Genomic DNA, 23528 nt, shown 5'->3' with positions numbered 1-23528 from the left:
AGGAGGAGTATTTACTGCTGTCATCTGACTAAATGTGTTAAAATTGTCATGCAATTTGTAAAAGCTTATCTTGATTGCTTTTGTTTTGTCTTATCAGTTTTTCAGATAAGCTAGTGTTTGGCTTTAATTTAGTAAAGGGAAACTAGCAGGCAGTCTAATGTATACTTTTGGACAATTTACCAGTATCACTAGAGATCAACTTTCTTGAATAGAGTGTATGCTATATATTCATCTCAGGTTTGTAGTCTACCTTAGCATTGTGGCAGTTATATAAATAAATGTAGCAGTTATATAAATTAACATACCATTGGGCTATATAAACAGAAACTGAGCTTTTTCCCTCATGTGACAAATGCTCTATAAAAGTAGAGAAGGAAGGAAGAAGAAGCCAGTCTCCTTCACTGTTCTGTTCCCCCTGTACACTTCATGCCTCACCTACCAGTGAATCCATACTTGTAGTGCAAGTCCATTAGTGTGATTGAGTTTTAGGTTTAATTTATTCTTGTTTATTACATGCTGAATTCAGTGAAGGTTATTTTAAGTCATAGAAATTAACAGGCCTGTTAACTAAAAGAAAAAAGATATCTTATTTGCCAAATGTTGTGCTCATCACTTTTTTTTCTCTGAGTGTATGAGTCTTAAAGTTGCATTATAATATCGTGTACTGCCTCAGAACTTTAAAATTAAAGTAATTCTTAATGTTTTGAAAATTAAGGCTTAGTTGTGTTTGTAGGTTCTGCACAGTATATAAGGTAAGAAAGAACCTCTATCAAATAGTGTATGAGGGTCAAGATCTAAACAAACAAAAAACTAGCACCAGATGCCCTGTGTTAAAATGAGCTTTGAATAATTTGATTTTTTTTTATGCTGGTATAAGTCTGCACTTGAGACCTCAAGTAAAGACTAGAAGCATTTGAGGAGGACAATAAGTCTTAGATTGCAGAAAGAGAGAAAATTGCAGATGTAGACATAAGATAACCAGAGTTGATGAATGTTAAAATCTCCATGGTAAGCTGAAAAGTTGAGATAAAAAGGATAATTTTGTGTCTTACCCAAAAGGTGAAAGAATATGCATTGGGGAATGATAGTGCAATGTTTAAAATGTGGGTATGAAAGATTCGCAGAGTGAGTTCTCCACTTGTTTAAAATGTAAGTACTTGTATTCTGAACCTTGGGTTTCTCAAATTAAAGAGATAGGCATAGGTAAAGGGACTTAACAGCTGGTTCCCATTTGGGGTTAGAGTTTTAACTTTCTTGAGAGCAGAACTTATTTGTTTGCCAAATTGAGAAAGGAGCATGAAGTAACATCCTAATGTATAAGAGAATTAAGGACTACACAATATGATTACACAGTTTTTAATTCTTTTATACATTATGATGTTACCTTTGTCTCTTCTATATTTGCCTTTTTTAATGAGGAATACAGTTTAAATGGACACTGCTTTGGATTTTTTTTTTTTTTCCAAGGTTAATCAAATCAAGTACTTCCACTTGCTTATTTTGTGAAGGTTACAGCCTTCCATCCATCACTTGCTATTTTTTTCTGTTATCTGACAATTCAGCTTTCTGCGTGATTTTTCTGTTGGCAGCAGCAGTTCATAATATATAGTATAATATGTTGTAATATCATACAAGTTCCTGTAGAGAGAAGCTTTCAGTTAACATAATATTTTGATTCTCACTTGTCACTGATACCTTGTATTTAATGAATGAACACTATCTTTATCTTGGGGAAGATGCTTTCAATTATTTTTAAAATTTCATTTCCATACCATAAACTGAATCTCTGTTTGTTGCTTTTTAGATTTGTGCTGATTGATATGATAGCTTAGCAGTTTGGTTTTATGTTTTTTTATTAATCTCTTTCTTCTTCTGCTCCAGTGTTTCATAATTGTTTAACATCAAATGTTGCCATATTTCACTTAATGTTTGTTGTTATGAGCTCATGGTTCCTAAACTGCCATTAACTTGGAAGGTGTACTGGTTCTAGCTGCAAGATAAAGCTTTATATAGTGTAAACATCAATATAGTTCTTGCAGTGAGATGTCAGGTAACTCAGAACATTAGCTAAGGTAGAACAAACTGTACTGCTTTTTGAATTGCTTTCTCTGGTCGGTTGTGAAGGTTACTAATCTCTGGAGAAAGACAATAGGTCATATGTTTAATGTAATTGCTTTTTTGTTTTCTACTTTGTCTGCTAATTTTAAAATCTTTTAAAGTAAACTTATTTAAACAGATCTTTTTTGTGAAATTTATGGGAAAGGTAAAACCAATGTATCTTTATTCGCTACGTGTTATGCTCAATACTACAATAGCTGATTATTTGTGTTCCACATGCTTGCTAACAGAAGGGAGTAAAATCTGGAGTTACTGAAATCATTAGCGAAATACATACGGTAGTTTGATATGGAATGGGTAGCAAGTTCCCTGTGTTTCTTCACCTCCCTGCATTAGTCATAATTTTTTTTACCTCTAATTTTCCTCTTTTAGGTCTTTACAGAAGGTGAAATTCACCTGTGTGCACATGAAACTGAAGTGCCATGAGTTAGACATAGCTGTAACTGTCTTTCTGTAGAAGTGTGTCAGTTGTTGTAGAATAAGGGCAGGTTACAAAAGACTATTCAGAGGTACTGTAGTACCAAACTCATTTGTGTATTGGGGCATTAAACAGAATTCTTGTTACAGATACATTTCTAACATTGGTACTGCCATTTCTGTTCTATGTGAAAACTTCCAACTAGTGTTTTTCTTTTGGCATTTTTCTGAAGACTACTGTGATTTTTGCTTTATATAGCAGCTCATGGGGTTGTATGGATAAAAACTATGTTAGTACGCTAGTAGCCACACTGGCCTTGTGTACGCTATCAGTCATATTGTTTCTATCCTATGAAAGAGCAAGTACAGAACTTGCAATATTTGGCAGGCAGAAAAAATTGTGTTTGCAAACAGGATTGCAATTCCAGTACACAAAGTATTAAGTAAACTGAAGTGAGTGTCTTTCCTCATTATATTGAATTAGAAGCAATTTATAGTTTTGCTTCAGATGGGAGCAGCTTCTGCATGAAAGCAAATGGATAAATAGATAAACCATCCTTAACTCTTTGTACTTTAGGAGCTTTGAAAGTTACACAGCTTAAAATTTTGTGGTTTCTTCGTGCTCTTGTATTTCTGGTTTTGTCAATCTAGTTTGGTGGTAAGACTGCTCATCTAGAGCACCAGCTTCTTTCTGAAGAAAGGTGCTTTCCTCTAAGTGGGTTGCTGGTGTATGTGAACATGTTAAATGTGCATACAGTTGGCTGCACTTTCTCCCAAAGCACATGATGGAGGAGTTATGGGTGGGCAGAATGTTCCCAGGTATTAAAATGATGAGGAGGAAATAAACTTATCAGATTAGCTGTGAGTCAGGCAGATGGGCCTGGTCTCACCTCCTTAGTGTAGTACAACTCACAAATGAGCACTATGTAGTACTGCAAGTAATAAAATAATTTCTAAAAATTATTGAATTAAAGGCAACTGAGTGAAACTACACAGCAGTAGTTACATTAGCATGATACAGAAAACAATCGAGTTGTTGTCTCTAACATAGAAAGTGAAGAAAATGATGTATCTTCACTGAGAACATGGGTACAAGAAGGTTTTTGTCAGTGGTTGTGCTGCTATGCACTATGACTTAAAACAGTAGAGGGAGACCCAAGATGGCTTGTAACAACATACCTTCAGTTTTTTTATTTTTGCTTGAGGTCTTTTCAGACAGCTGAATTAACATGGAAAAGGGTAGATATATGTACAGGTCATATCCATGTTTTAAACATTTTATTCACAGATTTTGTTCAATTGTGACTGTTTCATTTAAATTTTATGGACATAGTAGGATAGAAGTCAGATCTACTTTTTTTTTTCAACTATAATCAAATTATTTTGAATAACTTGTTGAAGTGCATTGCTGCCTTAAAGTCTGAGAGAAAAGTTACCTCTTTGAAATAGGGAAATTTGCATCTAAAAGGCACCTTTGGCTCAGTCAGCTGTGTTGATAGTTACTCAGTGTCACCTGTTATCTGTTAAAGCTTAACCAATTGGCTAAACTAACATCTATCTAAACCATTGACATTAAAGGCTTATATATTAAAAAGCTAATGCTGATTTCCTTTGTGTTGTATTTTTTGTCAAGTAAACACTAAAGGACTTTAAAACTTTATTTTCACTTAGAGAAGTTTTGCTGTACTTTTCACTAACTTAAAATACTCAGAAATTTTGGTCTTGATTTTTCTGCAGTGCTCTAGTACATTAAGAACTTTACTCCTTAGCCATAATACCTGTGAAAGAACATTGATTTGCCTGACATTCATACAGTTCTATGGAAAGGTTGGTAGGTTATGTTGCATCTGTAGCCACAATAAGGAGCAAGTGTGTGCAGTGAACCATCTGTTCTACGGAGCCAGCTTGGCTCAAGTCTGAAGGTTATATTTCCTTAAGGGAGCTTTATCTCTGAAAACATCTTAAACCCCTCAACTTCTAGACAGAAGTTGTTAAGGCTGAAGCGTATTACTGAAGGTATATGTAGTGTGTGCAATAGGCGGATCCTAAGATATCCTGGAAAGTTCTTTGCATTTTCAATAACAGTAATATTAGAGATTTGGATATAAAGTCAGTACTGCCTGGTAGTTAACATTTGTCAAGGGGATTGTTTAAAATACAATGCTCACATCAGAAGCATGTGTTATGAGCTTTCCTTTTGAGACCTTGGAGTTACAGAAATTTTCTGCGAAGCCAGCTTTCATCTTCCTGAGATGTGAACATTTTGAGGACATCAGCTCTTTAGTATACCAGATTCCAGTTACTTTGAACCTCACAAAATATACTAATGATAGCACGAGGGATGTAGTTGCATACTACAGAGACAGATCAAAGGGGCAGAATGTGGCTCAGGGTGGGGAAAGACTAGAAGAGGTCTGGTGCCATAGATTCAGTCCTGCCAAAAAGTACTTGCTGTTGTTTCTCTTTACAGAAGGGTTAAATATTTTGCCTCCTGAAGAGATCCGGCATAAACAGTGAGGATGTAAATGAACTCCTGATTGAGCTGCTGGTCTAAAGAGGTCTTGTGGACTTATATGCCATCTGGTTTTTTCTGGAGCTGCTTGTGTAGTTCCTGGTTTTGCATGTCCTTGGAGCATGTCTTGATCTAGTGATGACTTGTGTGCTCCTAGTATGATTCATTTGACTGGGTGGGTGTTCGTTTGTTTTTTTAGTTAACAGATGTCTAATTTGAATTGTTTAGTGACGCTGACAAATGAAAAATATACCAGACTTGCCTTAAATGCAAGAGGAAGTGTGGCTTCTGTTCAAGTCCAGTGTTAACATAGCCACTTGTGGTGGAGACTGAAAGGCATTTTACTAACACTAGTAGATTACTGATTTGTCCCACCTAAGTAGACTTATGAATGATACATTTTCAACACCCTGCCTACCACGGTACAGAAACACAAGCACAGCATTACCTACAGCTGTTGTCCAAAACATTGATATCTCATATTTGTCTATGAATGTGCAGTCAGCATCCAGTTTCTTGTTATAAAACTTCATCTTTTTTTTTGAGTGAGGTGACAAAATAGTGATGGCTTTGTATTTTAATTTTTTTTTTTCCTGTTATAGCATGGAAACCACATAGAATATGGTAGTGTGGGGAGTAAATGCTCTTGCCCAGGCCACTAAAGCAACTGCAATTGAGAGAGCAGCCATTGATTATGGTTATCTGTATGCTATAACCAGTTAATCACATTTATGTATGTAACTGTTGTGGAAGGTGAATACCAATAACTTTAATAATGTGGAATACCAACTCACAGGATTAAAGCATAAATAACTTTTTTTTTTGAGAAATACAATGGATTTGTGCAGGAAAGTGTACTTCATTAATATTACAATGCCTGTTGCACAGTATCATAGCGATGCTCTGGCATTTGCATTTCTAATTAAAGCTGAAAAGTATTTGCTGTTCTGGAAATATATTTTACAGAAATGTGTTAAATCAAAGCCCAGTAGATTGTTTCTCAGTTTAGAAAGTTGTATGTTTCTGATTGGTCAGAGAAAATGCAGTTAAGGAAAACAGGCTTTTACAAGAAGAAAATAAAACCTGATGCTAGCCTGATAACTTGTGTGTTTCTTTATCTTCTGATTCTGATAAATCTACAGGCAGCTAAGGTGATGGAAATAGGGATATTATCATGTTTCTTTGGCCGATTGCCTCACTTTTGTCTTAGGTCCTGTATTGTTTTGTCAGCCTCAGTTTATCAGAAGATTTAAGTCCTAGAATAGATTTCCATTGCTAGGGATACCTGTGGATAATTTTCTGCAGACTTAAACATTCTTCTAAAAAAAGTCATGATGATGTCATTCTAATATTGTGACTTTTTTCAAGATGCTGAAATATCTGGAAGAATATCTTTCTTGACAGAAGATACAGCAGTTTAGTTTAAATAGCTCTCCAAAATAAGCATTTAGGGAATGAGTGTTCTTCAACAAAACACGCACAGCACTTTTGTATATCTTTGACCTTTTACCTTTATCTTTCTTTCCTATTTAAGAGGTCACTGTTCTTCAGAACTTTTAACTTCTTTTGTTTGTAACAGCCACTGTATGTTTGTATCTTCTTAATTATGTGGTTTTATGCATTGCAAAAGAAAAATCAATAAATAGCATTTACTTAAAAGGAGACTTTACAAGACACAAAGGCAGTGAGGAAAGAATTATCAAGTTAATCACAGAAACCTTCTACCTTTACTCTGATTTTCAAACACAGTGAAAACCATCTCAGTGGCTGAATTGAAAATGGATTATCAGTGTTAAGACTTTTGCATCACTTGATTAAAAAAAAAATAATTTTAAAGTAAAACCGCTGAGCAGATGCTTCTATATGATGCAAGCTTGTATTTGCAGAAGGAATGTCTTCATTTGAGATCAAGGAAAGTATTTTAGGGCACAAGTTTAGAAACCACAGGCCTTCATTCCTTGGGCAAGTAGGTACACATTAAATGTTAGCAATGTCATTTGATTGTTGGCCTGAGTTATTTATTTTAACAGTTCAGAAATAGTTATGAAGAGCAACTTAATGTTTCTAACCTTTTATTCAGTGTTTCGACTTAACTTTTCAAAACTGAACTCATCAAAACACTGATTTTGGTTTAAATTATTGATTTTCCTGTTCATGCTGTAGGAGTGTATATGAAGGTTTCTATTGCAATGCCTAAATCATGGGCGTTTCATATTCTAAATAGTGTTTTGTTGCTGAAGTTGGATACATGTTGGTTTATGGCTGTATATTGCCAAATACAGTGGTTTTGTATTTGTAAACTAGCTCTACCTGTCTTGAGGCCAAATGGTATTATAGCCTTCTGGTAATAGCCAGTGGCAAGAACTAAACACTGGAAGGATTAGTATTGCTGCTATATTTAGTATAAATAATAAGTACTAAAAGAAATTCCATCAAGGTCGATCTATATTTGGGTAGTATTTAAAGATAACTTTATACTGATTATTACAGGTACTGCTGTAGTCAAATGAAGGCTTGTGACTTTAGATAGTGACTAGCAGGATTCTTGCTATAGCACTGTGTGTAGTCAACAGCTGCCTCTCTGCACAGTATTTCAGAAATGTTATTTCATTATGTGAGCCAAATAACCAACTTGGAGTAAAATTGCTTTTGGTTAAACAGGTCAGTTATAGATAACACTACAGTCTTTGCCTGAAATCTTGTATTAAAATTTAGATAAAATATATTTGACTGTAATGATCACAAACAAAGAATGACAAAAATAAGATCTATAAATACCTAGCATATCCATTTCTCCAGTTGCCCATATGTACATGTACTTTCTACCACATGCATATTCTCTTGACTTCCAGTCAGGTCCCACTAGTCTAGTCTAAAGCAATTCACTTAAATCCCCTTGAGCTGCCATTCACCTACAGGTATAATCTTTTAAACCCATATGATACAACCCTCGCTCTTACGTAGAATATAATATTGTTTCAGCTTGGAGTTGCTTAGCTTGATTTCTTCTGGCAGTTTTTATTTTCCAGTGGGCAATGGGTTCCTCCTAATACATATATGTTTGGACTAAGCTTCTTATTGATTTGGTAGATAGGTGCTTTCCTGGTCTATTGATTAACTTGCAGTGCCACCACGAGTTATTGGCATAAAGATCATCCTTCTATTTTCTTGAACAAGTTGCAAGCAAACATGTAATGTGTTCATCACTTCATTTGGAAACTGTTTGAGATTCTATGTGTGTGAAACTGTTAACTACACTGCTTGCTGTTTCTTCAGTTTTTTGAGGTGGTTGTCCAGCTACAGTACCTGGCTTTTAAAAAGACAAAGTTGAATTTTGAGGGAAGATTTGAGGAGCATGGTAGAAGTGACAGAAGAGTTTCCTGTGATATGATCAGAATTCTGCATCCAGAGGTTTATTTCTGGTTTTCTTTTGGTTACCAGGTGTCTTAGTAGATTTTCTACTCTGCTATCGTATGACATGAACTGCTGTGAAAAATCCCAACCGAACAGCCCCACAGCTTGAACTGAACTGAAAGTAAATATTCTGAAGATGGCTATTAATAACTTGATTTCTTCTGTTGTAAGGTCAGTGAGACAGTACTTTAGTTTTGTTTATACTACAGACAGGATAAGTGTAAAATCAAGCCTGCAAACGAGGGAGGGGAAAGCTCACATTAGAATTTAAAATCTGGAATTTAAAGAATATCGTACTTTATGTATTTTTTAATCTACAGTGCCAGCTTTTCAGCAGATAAAGGACAATATAATTGCTTTTGCCTGTTGTAGGAATCAAGTGATTAACTACTTACAGGATGTTCATTTTCAAGCTGTACCAAACGGAAGCTGCAAGTTAAAAGAATATACTGGTTTTATCTCAAAAAACTTCAGTGCTACCCATATATGAGAATTCTGGAGGGGGAAATAAATTACTTTTGATTATATTGCTCTAATCCTTTGTCTTCTGATGCATTGTTGTCTGTTATTTCTGTAAGTGTATTTGTATATTGAAGCTGTAGCGTGTAACAGGCATAGAGAAAATTCTCCAGAGGTGGGATTAGTGTGGTTTACTTTCAGTGTAGAGAGCTTCAGTAAAGGTTTAGTGAAACTAAATTAGAATGTAACTTTTAAAATCAGGGATTTAGACATCTGATGACCATTAATATTCAGGAGTGATAGGAAGTTGAAACTGTGTCACTGTCTTTAAATTACCTTGATCTAATGCTTAAGTGTTTATCATGGTGATTGAATAATATTAATGAATAGTGAAATATGGAATAGAAGTTATGAACACTACTAAGGTATTTTAAGGGTAATTTGAGGCTGTATGTGTAGCAACACACTATGTTCCTGGAGTATTTAGCAACTGGAAGAGAAGTTTTAAAGCTATTTTTAATTTTGTCCTATGTGTAACAAATCACTAGAGATTGTCAAACTTCTAATTATTTTAATAGTTGTTTGATTTTTAAAAACCTTTTAATTTACAATTGCTGTCTTACTGTTTAGGTCAGGTACACTATGTACCGTAATGTATTTCTTGTAATAGGTATATTTGGTTCCAGTGTCCTGCAAATGTAAAAGTTGCTGATGTAGTCGCTGTTTTTTAATAGATCATTGACCCGTCAATCAGACTCTGACCATTCCAGAGATAAAAAGCTAGGCTTTCATTGGCTATTATGAATAGAGCACCTTTCCTCAAATTAAGAAATGGTGTAATAATTAACAGGTATAATGGATATGTGCATTCAGGTTTTGGTTATATCTTTGAGCTTTAGCTCCTCTTATCTTTGGTGTAGTTAACCCCCTGCCTACCCATAGATAATTTAACTAAAGTAGAAAAAAATGCTCTCGTACAGCATGTAAAGCCCTGCATTATATTTACATGAACTAATCTAGGACACTTCACAGTTTTTTAATTTTAGTTGAGTTCTTTATACCATGGCATCTTAAGCACCAACTTTGCTATGAATACAAAAGTCTCTGAAAGGTCTTGTAACACCAGGTTGTAAGCTGGCCTCTAAATATAGTGTTCTAATGATCTTGTGTATTTAGCAACCAAATTGTCCTTCTAGCGTCCTCAGAACTCATCAAGAACTGAAGTATTCTATGGGCTTATTCACAGTGTAGTTGACTCTTTGTTTTTCCTTATAAGAAAACTTAGAAGAATTCTGTTATAAGCTTACTCTGGGGGCACAGAAAGCAGGTAGGCAAATTGTGTGGTCCTGAACATATTTTTCTTCACTTGAGATTTCTATATCCTTGCAACTTGATGCACAAATACTTGAGAACTTTTTAACAAGACAGTAAGACTAAAATGGTATCTTATACCTGTGACAGGTCAGTGATGGGCTCTTGTAGAATAAGTTGAAGATTGAGGTGAGGGAGCTGCTCACTCTGCCAAAGCCCAGTTTGGAAATAACTGATTTTATTAGTCTCTGCATGGTATGCAAGTTCTCTAGAAGTGGCACAGACTTGTATCAGAATTCTGCTGTTCAACCTCTTTTGTACAATAGCACATATTTTGAAGAAATCTTTTGTAATTAATTTGAACCTTTTATTCCTTCCAGCCTCCTTATTAAGAGACATTTATACTGTTTGACTATAGAGTATCTGATTAGGAAAAGCTACCCATCTGTAATGGCTGCAACCAAGGGAACAACAAATGAAAAAAGCTATCAGTAGACTTGCACGTTTTGAAATGGAAAAATTTAATCTCATCTGTTAGGTTACACTTGTAAAGTTTATTTAAAATAGTGGTAACATTTTCTGTTTGTCATTGGGTCTGTTACTGAAGTTTTTTTACATCATGTGTTGGGCAGCCTTGTATCTACAAAACTTATTAATGTCACTTCTTTAGGGATTCAACCTCACTGTCACTTTTGTTTGTCTTTCCCTTCTTAACTGATGCATTATTTTACTGTTGAACTGTAAATTCTGTCTTTTTAGTTATTTGTATATCACCATTCTTTAATTATGTGACTTAAAACTTTCACAAGTGTGGGAATTGTCCTTAAAAGTTGCATTTTTGTGAGTCTAAATTTAAATGTACAACTGCAGAAGTTTGGATACTCTGATCTTTATAGTATTATTTGTTTTGCAATGAGCATAAAACTGAGAGATACCTGTCACTATTTTTTGTAGTTTGTTTCTGTTATGACATATATCTAATTTTAGGGATTAGACATTGTTTTTTCCAGTTATGCCTATAATATACCAGTGTTATAGGATATTTATTGTTTTTCCATGTTATTACGAACTTTATGAACATGTGGATTTATCGACACCTAGTGGGTTGTTAGGAAGATGGCTTTTCATTTCATACATGCTAAATGAAAAATTTACTTTTCAATGCTGTATTGTTTCAGTGCTCTTTTTCTTCTGTTTGCAGATGGATTACCTCCCAAATTTTGCTTCTGGTGTCCTGTTTCTTACCTCTGCAGAATTTCCTATTGCAGCAACTTCTATTAACAACACTCCCAAAACATGTAGCGAGGTGTCTGCATTTTAACAAACACTTGTAGCTGTAGCTGAGTTTTTTTTAATTATATTATAGCAGAATTTTTTTTTTTTAAAAAGGGTCTTCTGTGCTGTGTAAGGTGGGCTTTTAAAAAATAGCTAGAAAAGCTAGTAACTTCTTGGGTAGTATGATGCTATATAAATGAAATAAAGTAAATTCTAAATCATCTACTCAAGTTTTACTGATCTCTTAGTGCTTACTAAATAATTATAATTTATCAGTAATATTCTGAAACCTTCAATTTCATAAAATCATCACTTAATACAGTATTTTTGTGCTGAAACAGCATGTAAAATATTGCATTACTATAAACTTTTAAATTAATTTTAAGTAGCTCTAGTATTTTTAATCATTTAGTTGAAATTGTAGTTTTCTGTGAGATTAGATTATCTCCTAACTATGCTGTGAAAATTTCTTAAACATTTGTTTCACATGAATTCAAATAAGGTTCTCAATAGTGAATTCATATTAGGCTTTTTAATTAGCAATGGTAAATGAAGATGTTTGCTCAATAATTAAGATTAAATTGAACTTCACTATAATTCTGCATCTGCTATGTCTCTCCAGTTACTGTAAATTTATTTTTCTATGTGAGTTTGGCACAATAAATAACTTGTACTTTTTATTTTGTAGATTTAATTTTATAGGCTTTGAGTAGCAGTGTTTTTACCAGTTAAATAATGAAATACTCCTTTGAATTTTAGGTATTTTTAAATTAAGAAAAGACCAAATATGATTTTTTTTTGTATTTTCTAGTATTTGGTGTTGTGCTTATTGCATAAACCACATTGTTTAAAGTCAAACTTACATAGCAATCAAAAATGTCCAAAAGACCTCAAATTCATATTTTTGTGGGAGCACCCAGTATTCCAAGCCTGCTGGAGGTGTCAGAGCAAAATAGTTCAGCACCTGCTGCTGAAAAATGGAGAGAACTCTGCTGTTTGTGTGATACACATACTCTTTTTTCTGAAAAAGTCCAAGGTGCTGACCACTTGGTGTTTCAGGCAGAAAGTTCTCTAGTCGCAGCACTTCCTACAAATGATGACAGCTCTTGGCAGTCTGAACAGGGGAGATTAACAGTAGCAAATGAATGTTTGACATCTCTTGTACCTGTGGCAGTAACTTGTACCAGCACACCTAGGAAGACTGAAAGCTTAATTTATTCTGATTGTCAGATATCTAAAGAGAGGTGTGTACAGGCTGTGGATCACCACCCTCAGCAAAAATGTGCGGAGTCAGCTGTGCAGGACAAACAGTCACGTGGCTGTTGTGCAGACCTCACAGAAAGAAAAGCTCATCATTTAGATGTTAACAGCTCTGACATTTCTGATTTGGTTGCCAGTACTAAGCAGATTAGCATACATCTAAGGTCTGTGGGACAGTGTGTTCAATCAGATTGTAGAAGTGATCACCATGAACATCTAGGTCAATATCTGAATATGTTTCTCCCCCAAAATCAAGAATCAAAACTAAAAGAAGAACCAAAGGATTGTTTAGACTTTGCAGTGTCAACAGATACTGAATTTCATAGCATAATGACTTCAAGTCAGATGGTTGTTTTTGCACAGGATCAGAACAAGATGCAGAAGAGAATCATAAAACTGTTGGAAGCAAAAGCAGGCAAAAAACCTGAAGAAGGACATTGTGATCATGTCCAATTTGACTCTGGTGTTAGAACATGTCTTAATGTGGCTGAAAATGAATGTAAGGAAGAGTATACAAGTTCCCTTGAACTCTTCAGTTCTGAGGGTGATGGGAAAGATGTTTGCTTTGAAGCTACAAAACAAGAAGAAAGTGCTCAGGATAATACAGAGAAATCTCAAGAACTTAATGCTCCTGCTGAGCCATTTGTAAATGAAATCCATATCGAACCATTGAGCTCAGGAATATTGTGCTCTCAAGTTGACAGCTCTCGTAAGAGCTCTTCTAAAAGAGCCCACAAATGTGAGGATTCCTCTCATATTTTTCATTCAGGGTTTAAAGGGCAGCTGAAATCAAAGAGAGCTAAACTGAATTCTTTTCCAGCTGGTCCTGGGATGGGAGTGGATCAAGAAAGTATGACGAAGTTCACAAAACTTCAAAACAAACTATCGACACTTAGAAGTTGCTGCTGCAAAAATCAAAAGTACAATGTTTTAGTCACAGTAGTACATCCTTGTCATATCAAAGAAATACAGGTGAAGACTAGACCAAAATCTTCATGTAAAATTCCTGTAGCAACAATTGTAGTTATTGACCAGTCAGGAATTGAGAGGAAGGTGGTGCTGTGGCGTGGTGCTGCATTTTGGTCACTCACTGTGTTTCCTGGGGATATTGTACTGCTTACAGGTGAGAATTCCTTTATTTGCCTTTTTTTAGAATGTGGATCTTTAAAATGCCTGTTTAAAGTAGAACAATATGTAAGCACTGATTTGGAACTGTGGCTGAGCATTTGTAAGTATCTTTATTACACTGTTCAGCATCACTTTGGATTCTCAGTCATCCTGCCAGTAGAGTGTCAACTGCCCCACAGAAGTTTGCCTGTCTCTTTGGCCTGAGACACAGCAGTGCCATAGGTAGTCAGGTGTATTCTGTAACCTGTCAGTGTTTTAAAACACTTGTTACTGAAAGGCAGAAGTGCTACTACGAACCAGATATACTATTTATTTGATTTGTAGGCTTTTTTGTAATTCTCTGCTGTTGACCCAGCAGATGGACTGGAAAATTCTGATATGTTGAGTCTCAGGATGAGAAATACTTTTCCTCCTGTGAAGAACTTTAGCTTAGCACTAGCATTTGGAGGTGGATCGTATTGTGAATTAGAAACTGACATGAACTGCAAAAATATAAAATGCTGCTTGCAGTTCACCTTTTTCATAACGTGTCAGCTAATAATGAGAATTCCTTCTGATAAATCCTTTGTACTCTTCAATATCTAACAGGAGGAAAACCCTCTTTCTTTTAAGAGAGCACATCTCATGTAAGAGGATGCAGTACTATAAAAACAATATTGCACCTAATTTAGGGCTAGAGTTGGCCGGAACTCAATAGTGATCTGGCCATTTAGGTTTTGCAATATGCAAAAAATTACACAATCTTAAATTGTTTTGAATACTTCTACAATTTAAAATACATATTTCTCTTGAGTTCTTTAAGTGCTTATATATAGATGTGAAGGTAGATATTTTAAAGAGATTGAAGATAAGTTGGGCTGTTCCTTTTCAGAATACACCAAAAGTGTCTCTGAGTAGGCCTGGTACTGCACTACTCATTCTGAAATGTTGCATAGTAATAATTTACCCAATATGGTAATCCACTTACACAGTACCTGCTGTGGGGCTATTAAATATTTTATATGTATTGAAGAATTACCTCAAACTGTTGAGAAAATTTGATTAATTCATTGTAAATGGTGCTGGTAGATTAAAAAAAAAAAAGTGTTTCCAAGTGATCTATTTCAAACTGGTTCTCTAGTCAAGAAATATGATACACTTCAATACGGTTGATGCATGAGTTGTTAAGGTGGCTTTTTTCTTGCAGATGTAATAATGTATGAAGATCTGTGGTGTGGAGAAATCATGCTGCAATCTACCTATACCAGTCAGTTACTGAATCTGGGGAACTGCTCAGCCCTCAATCCAGAAGAATGTAAGATTATAGTGCATAAGTTTCCACAAAAAATCACAGTAAAACAGCTATTTAAAGTGTGTGATTTTGTTGGCAATGCGTCATACACAGTATAAAATAGAAATGTGAGCGACCAAGAGGTACAAAGCACTATGGGAAAGTATGACAGGAACACGTGTGGACAAGATGTGGAGGTGAAGATGTCAGGCACATAGAGTTTATGCTGAAGTTGCATGGTTACCATTCAAAACTCTGAACTATGAAAAACTGAATTCTTTGAACTTAGTGTAAGAAACAGCAGTTATCCCAGGACTCAACCATGAGATGTCTGAGATTTCATTAGGATTATTTAAATTTTTTGCAAAAATTTTGAAGGCTTATAGAGTAAGCAGATCCATTCAGGGGAAGTAATTCTCTGTGGACTGTAAAGCACGAAGTCTTTAAAGATACCTGAGCCTTGGAGAGTTGGAGACTAAGGGGAAAACACAGTGGAAGTATCACCATGATCTTGCATTGGTCTTACTGGATTCCTGATGTCCGTTATTGCCAGCTGTTTAAGGTGGATTCTGGTGTAAATGATCACAAATGGCTATTCTTACCAAGCGGTGACACAGGATTTCTTTCCTATTTTTGGTGTAATTTAAAATATTGTACTTAGCTTAACTTTGAGATGGTATCAAGATAAGGCAGATGAAGTAGTAAGGTTCAACTTAGTGTTACACATCTCAAGAATTTCTTGCCTTAAAATTATTGTGAAACAGTTTTGTGTTTGTCAGTGTAAATAGGTACCAACCGATAAATTTTATACTTTGAAGCTTAAAAAAAGGGGGTATCCCTTTAACATTGTTTTTTCAAATAAGTTTCTCCTATAGTGGATGGTGAAGTTCTCCGTGGTTTATTGGCATACGTATTATCAGCATTTCCACACTTTGGAGACATTCCAAGAAGACAAGTTCAGAGACTGGACAGTGTTCAGTATGTGCAGCTAGACCAGCTTCAGCCAAATATGTTGGTCCACTCAGTCTTAAAAATTATCAACATTGCCATATTAACAGGTAAGTTCATGCACTGGACTTCAACTTCCAGAACTTCAGCAACAGGTGAAACTGAAAGAAATTTTGCAAGGCAGTTGTGGTTGCTTCTCATTCCATACCCGTGTGTTTGATGTGGGAGTGCTAAGTACAACCTTTGTAATAATCCACTCACAGGGGCCATAGCAGTTAGAGAAATGGAGTTAGCAGCAGGAGGGAAATAATGGCTGTAATCAGCTGCTGAAAGGAGGTTACTGCTGCTAGTGCTGTTTAATGGCATCTCCCAGTGTCTGTGGGACAAGCGTGCAGGCAGTGGGCACTGCTAATCAGGGATCCTGCTTCTGAGGGCTTGGTGAGTTTTCACTAAGGAATGAGCACTCACCACAAACTGCAGTTACTAGTGGATTGACTTGTCAGTGAAATGGCTTGAGCATCTCCACAGTTCCAATAGTGTGGTACCTGATCTTCCAGAAGATGATGGATTGCAGAGATGCAATTATGAAGTATAGCACTGAGAGGTGGAATGGCAGCAGGAACATCTTAGGAGGAATGTGGGCTCAGAATCCTTTTCAGGGAAGACAGATGTGTATAGCAGGAATGATGAAAAGAGGGAGTTACTGCAGTTCTGGTGGCTGATCATAAATGTGTATTTTTAATTTATCTGGAAATTTGAGAGGTACATTCATGCTGTTGACCACTGCTTGAGAAATGGCGTTGGTTTTTGAAAATGTCAAGTGGGACAGTCAAGCTTTACTGATTCAGAGCTTACTTGCCAGCTGCCTTCCACGTAAGCATCCAGTCATTAAATGAAAATTTGATTGTACTGTAAATCATGTGATTTTTAAGAATGAAATAAGTTACTGATTATTTTAATCCACTGTTTAGGATTTGCTTGCCTTTCTTACTTTATAATGGAACTGTGGTGCTCTTTTGTAATGTTTTACTCAGAACGTTTATTGGTTATTTCTATTTTTTCCTAGTTAGATTCTTAAAGCTAAGCATTCCTGGTTTCTGAAATCCATGCAGTATTTCTTTATAATAACCCTTACTTGTGTGCATTTTTGTACAAGTTCTTGATTTATCAACACTGGAAAATGCACAGTGTGAAACTACTAAGATGTCTTTCTGTGTTATGCCTGTTTCTTCTGCATGAGCACAACAGAGAGCTACCTCATTAATATAAATGGTTTTGGAAATCTGAGTTTCCTATATATTTTTATTGTAAAAACTCCTCTCCCCCAAAGAACCATGCTCAGCAATCCATGTACTGATTTTGAGTTTATTCTTCTTCCTTTTCAAATAGTGAATGCAATTATTTTAGGATTCCTTTTGACTGAAGAAGTTTTCCACTTGAAAATTGATGATTTGTTTCTATTTCTTCATAATCAGGCCTTATAGCTGCTTCCTAGCATCTTCTCCATGTTCGAAAATGAACAAAACCAAATTATCTTAGGGCATTCTTAGTATTATATGTAGTTTCTTGCCATGGTTTTTAACATGCTTTGGGCAGTTAAAGACCACTCTTCCTTCCTGGAAAAGGTTTTGCTCTCTCTTCCCTGCATGACTGTTCTGATTATCTTTTCTTCACAGTACCACTGTTTCTCAGTGTTTCACATAAAGCTTTGCATGTAAATTTTATCATATTGCACTATCTTCTTGTATCAGTGCTTGTATTAGTACAATCCAAATTTTTGCCCACACTGTCAATATCATGTTTATTCATTATAAATAGAGAATTATGAAGATAAATCTCGGAACTGTTAGATGTTTAAAACGAGTTCTTGTTCAAAATTGTTTTCTTTATGAGAAATATTGTAGTTTAAATGTGGAACTGAAACTTTAAGGGCAGTATCCTGAGCAAGAGTGCCGTAGAGATTGTAATTTTTTTTAATTTATATATACTGTTACTAATCCTCTTAGTGTGCTTGTACATGACTATAGTTTTCTTTTATGTGAAAACTTCTAGAAAAATGTTTATTGCTGTGTATTCCACAGAAGTTACAGGAACTTTAACTTCAAATTATGACAGTGTGTTGCTGAAAGATTGAGTACAATTTCTTTTCGCTTACACCAGTCAGGATGAGTGGGAGCTGAAGGGTACCTGCTATTTCAAAGGGAGGTATCCGGTTTCTGAGTATTTAGGTGGATAAAGGTAAATTATTATACTTTATGTATTCCTTCAAACTAGATTAATGTCACTGGAGAAATTGTAGGTAATTCTTGCTTGTAATTGTACCGTAAAATACAATATCAGCGTGATTTAATCTCAATATTGAGGCATATGGGTTGTGTATGTTTGTTTTGGTTTTGCTGTAGAAGTCATAATTTCAAACTTTTTCAGAATCTGTGTATAGCTACAGAGGTGGCAACCAAAAGAAAATTATTCTAACGGTAGAACAGAACAGAGATCAACACTACAGGATGGTGCTGTGGGGAGCAGGGGCTGCCTGGTGCCCTCAGCTTCAAAGGAAAAAAGGTAAAGTCTTTGTACCTATAGGCAGCTGTAAAAGGATTTTTGTGATGCTCTTAATATCTTCTAAATGCTCAGCTGGTAACATTTTTCCATTCAACCTCTAAATACTCCCCTTGGAAGGGCGAAGTATTTGTTACCAATTGTAACATGTCTTCTCTGTTTAGAAGCTGTGCCATCAGCAACATAATTGGAATACACTCCCTTTAGAATACTGAGAAAGCATGAGTATTTAGAAACTTGAATCCAGACACAAAATGCACTGGTGCCTGGCAGTTATGTAACTGTAAGAAAAACCTGAGTGTTAACTATGTTATCAGTTTTGCTGACTTTTTCTTATTGTCTGGTTTGGCACAAATTGCTGGTTTTACTGTTAGGTTGGTGCAAAAGAGTTGTGGTTTTTGCATTGTTGAAGTTTGCCATTTGATATTAGAATATATTCTTAAACGTGGTTGTTTTACATCATTTGAATATGCTTTTTTTTTCTTTTGTTACTGACTTATTACTTGCTGTTTATTTTATATTTATTATGGACTATGGAAATTATGTTAGACAAAAAGCATATTCGAGCAATTTTCTTATTTTAGTTCAAAATGGGTTGTAAAGCAGCGGGGACAACTCGCAACATCAGCAACACATTTGGTCCAGGAACTGCTGACAAACATACCGTGCAGTGGTGGTTCCAGAAGTTTTGCAAAGGAGACAAGAGCCTTGAAGATGAGGAGCATATTGGTGGCCATCGGAAGTCGGCAAAGACCAATTGAGAGCAATCATTGAAACTGATCCTCTTACAACTCCGTGAGAAGTTGCCGAAGAGCTCACTGTCAACCATTCTACAGTTGTTCAGCATTTGAAGGAAATTGGAAAGGTGCAAATGTGGGTGCCTCGCGAGCTGACCAAAAATAAAAAAAATAGTTGTTTTGAAGTGTCCTCATCTTCTACGCAACAACGAACCATTTCTCAATCTGATTGTGATGTGCAATGAAAAACGAATAGTATACGACAACCAATGATGACCAAGTTCAGTGGTTGAACCAGTAAGAACTTCCAAAGCACTTTTCCAAAGCCAGACTTGCCCCCAAAAAAGGTGATGGTCACTGGTGATCTGCTGCTGGTCTGATCCATTCCAACTTTCCAAATCTCAATGAAACCATTCCATCTGAGAAGTCTGCTCAGGAAATCAAGGAGATGCACAGAAAACTGCAGTGTCTGCAGCTGGCATTAGTCAATATAAAGTGCCCAGTTCTTCTCCATGACAACACACAACCAACGCTTCAAAAGTTGAATGAATTGGGCTATGAAATTTTGCCTCATCTGCCATATTCTAATAACAGGGGAACACTGAAGATCTTAATAGATTAAAATTCAGGTTTCAGCCACATCTTGTACCCTACTTAGACTCTGTCCTCTACTTCCAAATATCCCCTCTCAGCAAGTGCCAGTTTGTTTCCTCCTGTTTAGATTTTCCCTCAGTGTTGCTCTGGTGTTACTGTCTGTATCTTGCTTTGGACTGGAACATACTCAGTTCTGGGGGGCTGCAAGATCTCTCGTCAGATGTGAAGTACATGAAACTAGGATGATGCTCAGAGATGTTTTTTGGAATATTTTACTGTAAAACACTGCCAGCAGATTTTTCAGGAGCTTGCAATTTTAGCAAGTTACTACCAAAAATCAGGCTGATCCAAAATATGAAAATACTAAAGCATGCTAATAAAATGCTTGTACAGATACTTGAATATATGAAAAAAAAAAACAAACAAGCAAACAAAAACAAGCAAACAAAAACCCCAGTACTTTTCTAACCTAATTTCCAAAAATTATTTTGGCTCCAACTTTCAACTTGAGTAAACACTGGAAAAAGTAACAGTCTAAATGGTTCAGGTTTGATTAGTAGGTGCATACTGGATTCCTATAACAAAGTGAAGGACAACCCTAAATATATTACTCTTCTGTAATCTCTATTCTTGAAGTGTTTATTAGAGTCAATTGGAAGATGGAAAATGAATTAATATTTTAAAATCAGAACATTAAATAGGAACATATTAAACATGGAAGTTGATTAATAACATGAAGGGGTTTTTTTCTTCTAGATATTGACAGCTTTTAATTATTAGAGCTGACAAATTTCGCAACTGGTTTCTTTTTCAAAGAGTTGAGTTGTCTTGAAAGCTGAATTCAGTACACATGAAATGAAAGCATCATTTGGTTATGGGAAGACTCATGCCAAGTTTATAGGGAAGGGAAAAGGAAAGGCCCTATATTTCATCAGACTTGAAATAAAGTTGCCAAAACCAGTCATGAAAATGCCTTGCTGATTTGTTTCTCAGTCTTATGGGTGACCTTGGATTTCTATAAATTAAAGAACATATAGAAAGTAATTTCTTCTGTTTGCTTTTCTGTTCTGTAGATCACATATGGGACTTTAAATACCTTCTGGTCCAACACAGTTCTGTCTCAGGTGACTTTGAACTGCACACGACTCCATGGTCATCTTATGAGTGCTTGTTTGATGATGACAAAAGGGCAATTGAATTTAAAGAAAAGTTTCAGAAAAGTAAAATGTCCCATATGCAGGTGACAAAGCTCTCGGCACATTTGGAGGAAAAATGCTCAGGTAAAGTTGTTATCCATAGCTCTTTAATAGTCTGCTGTACAGTGCATAACTATGCAAAATAGATGTTCTGTTGATCAAATAAGTGTGTGGTTTGGTTCTTGTGCATGTGATTTTTTTTGTTGTTGCTTCGGTTTTGGTGGGGTTTGTTTTGTTTTAAGTTGGCACTGTTCTGGGAGTCTGAATTTATTCTGGAGGCTGCTGCTCACTACGCAGCCAAACCATGAATAGAGCCTTCGTTCAGTGAGCCCAGAGGTGAGATCGGTGGTATGTGGTACCACACAGAGATAGCTTTGGAACATAGTGAGAAATGCTGCCTTTTGTTGTTCATGCCAACCAGTCTAGTAACAATGTGTTTAATCACTGGAAGTTTGTCAAATAGTGTTTCTTCAAAACTAGAATTCTCTAAAGCAGGAGTAAAATAGCTACTGCAATTGAAAACTTCTTATGAAAGAACAAAGAATATATTCTACACAATCACCCCCTCCCCGATAAACATAGAAGATTGCTGAGGTTGGTGTTAAACTTTAAGGAGTAACTGAATAAAGTTGGTATTGCAGCATCTAACTGTAGTTCATGTATAAATAGTGGAAAGCTAAGTTGTTAAGGCTATGCTTTTCAGTTTCTCTGAGTTAACTTGGAAGACAAGCAATTGGAAATTATTTGCACAATTCTAATTTCTTGATCTTTTAGATTCTTCTATATTGGTATCTACCGCAATAATAACCAAAAGTGTAGTACTTCTATGCATTTTAAAATAATATTTAACCATAATGATTTTTTTCACTGTGTAAGTAATCTCTAAAAACATGCTCATGTGCTACTAAAGGAAAAAAAAAAAAGTTTAATTGATAATTATTTTGGTTTTGAAGCTGTAACCCTTGTTTATGCTTTTGGTTATAAATAAAGCTGAATGCAGATTTGATTGAAATTGTTACTTTTGTAGGAGTGATTCACGTGAAAGCCCATATCTTAGAACTGAAGTTTACAATTTCAGCTGGTCAGTACAAGCAAGTCATCTTCCGTGCCGACACTTCACTGGAGTGTGTTTTGGCTTCTCTGCCTATGATTACATATTCAGGTTGTGCTAAATGTGGTTTGGAACTACAGGCAGATGAAAACATGATCTACAAGCAATGTATTAGATGTTTGCCATACAACCAAGTAAAAACATTCTACAGGTAAACAAAATAAAACTAAAATGATGTGTACAGTTAGGGAAGTAAGCTACAATTTTCTCCCATTTTAAGTTCCCTTGTATATAAAATCCTGTATTTAAGATGTGGTTAGCAATTCCTGGTTTTCTAATGAATTTTCAATGATCTGTTCTTGAATTGCTGTGTTATAGTGCCATCATGTATAGGTTATATCCTTCATTTAAGTCTAACTCTTACATTTATTTGAATACTTCATCCTACAGTAATGAGTTCTACTGTATCAGTAAGCTAAAGTAGAGTAGGAGCTTGAGGACCAAAGGAAAACTCCTTGAGTGTCTTGTTTTGACCTAAGTTTGAAGTAGTGTGAACACACAACCATATTTTTAAACTGATTAATCAGTTGCAGAAATAATAACAAATGTTTTCAGTAAACATTCACATAGAGAGCAGACATACTAAGTTATCAGCAGGTGGCACTGTGAGACAAGATGTATATGCACATTTACTTAGAGAAAACAAACTAAACAGATCCAGTTGGTGTAGGAAAATGATTATTAGCTATTTTTCTAATTCTTAAATTTATCTTGGACTTTTGAAGTGTAAGTATTGTAGCAACTTAGATGATGTGTTGGTAGAGTAGTTGAGACAATCATAGATGTAACAGATTTCTAGAATATGTGTGTTTTCTACCAAAATTCTGTCTAAAATTATTGCTAAACCACTTCATAGCGAGTTTAATGAATCATTGCATACTTGATAGTTTCTCACTTGACTTTGATTTGAATACCAGAATCCCATTTGTCTAACAAGGTTAGTGACTTTGTCTTTTTTTTTTTTTTCCTTAATGCAAAATAGTCTTGTATCTTTAAATTTAGATACTGTGTGTTTTCCTGTGAGGGAGGATTAAGTGCAAAGAGTTTTTTCTTAACTGAAAAGGTTCTCCTTCTCTTTCCCAAGATTGATCTCTAATGTGGTCCTGAAGGACCACAACTTACTCTCTGGTTCAAAGGGTGATAGAGAAATGACGACGTTTTCCAATGTTTCTATTCTCAGCATGTGATGTGGGACTTAAATGCACAACTTTTTCAAAGA

The 23528-nt window shown here is 35.4% G+C and overlaps 1 protein-coding gene across 12 annotated transcripts in view; it reads left to right on the top strand.

Annotated features, from left to right (window-relative positions):
• Positions 1–23528, top strand: part of SHLD2 (shieldin complex subunit 2) — a 35115-nt gene that overhangs the window by 7887 nt on the left and 3700 nt on the right. For 8 of the 12 annotated variants that reach the window (XM_065843051.2, XM_065843054.2, XM_065843056.2 and 5 more), the window contains 7 exons: positions 8489–8632; positions 11433–13889; positions 15081–15188; positions 16028–16222; positions 18540–18674; positions 21076–21282; positions 22226–22460. In XM_065843051.2, the coding sequence (XP_065699123.1) occupies positions 12383–13889; positions 15081–15188; positions 16028–16222; positions 18540–18674; positions 21076–21282; positions 22226–22460 (2387 nt within the window). In that variant the 5' untranslated portion in view covers positions 8489–8632; positions 11433–12382. Of the gene's footprint in view, positions 1–6380; positions 8333–8488; positions 8633–10381; positions 10421–11432; positions 13890–15080; positions 15189–16027; positions 16223–18539; positions 18675–21075; positions 21283–22225; positions 22461–23528 lie in introns of those variants that run through there. The other 4 variants (XM_071811772.1, XM_071811771.1, XM_071811773.1 and 1 more) reach the window with 4 other exon arrangements.

The sequence above is a fragment of the Patagioenas fasciata genome, chromosome 8, assembly GCF_037038585.1.
Source record: "Patagioenas fasciata isolate bPatFas1 chromosome 8, bPatFas1.hap1, whole genome shotgun sequence".
Classification (NCBI taxonomy): Eukaryota; Metazoa; Chordata; class Aves; order Columbiformes; family Columbidae; genus Patagioenas; species Patagioenas fasciata.
The sequence above is the reverse complement of the archived record's forward strand: the minus strand, read 5'-3'. Positions and strand labels throughout refer to the sequence as shown.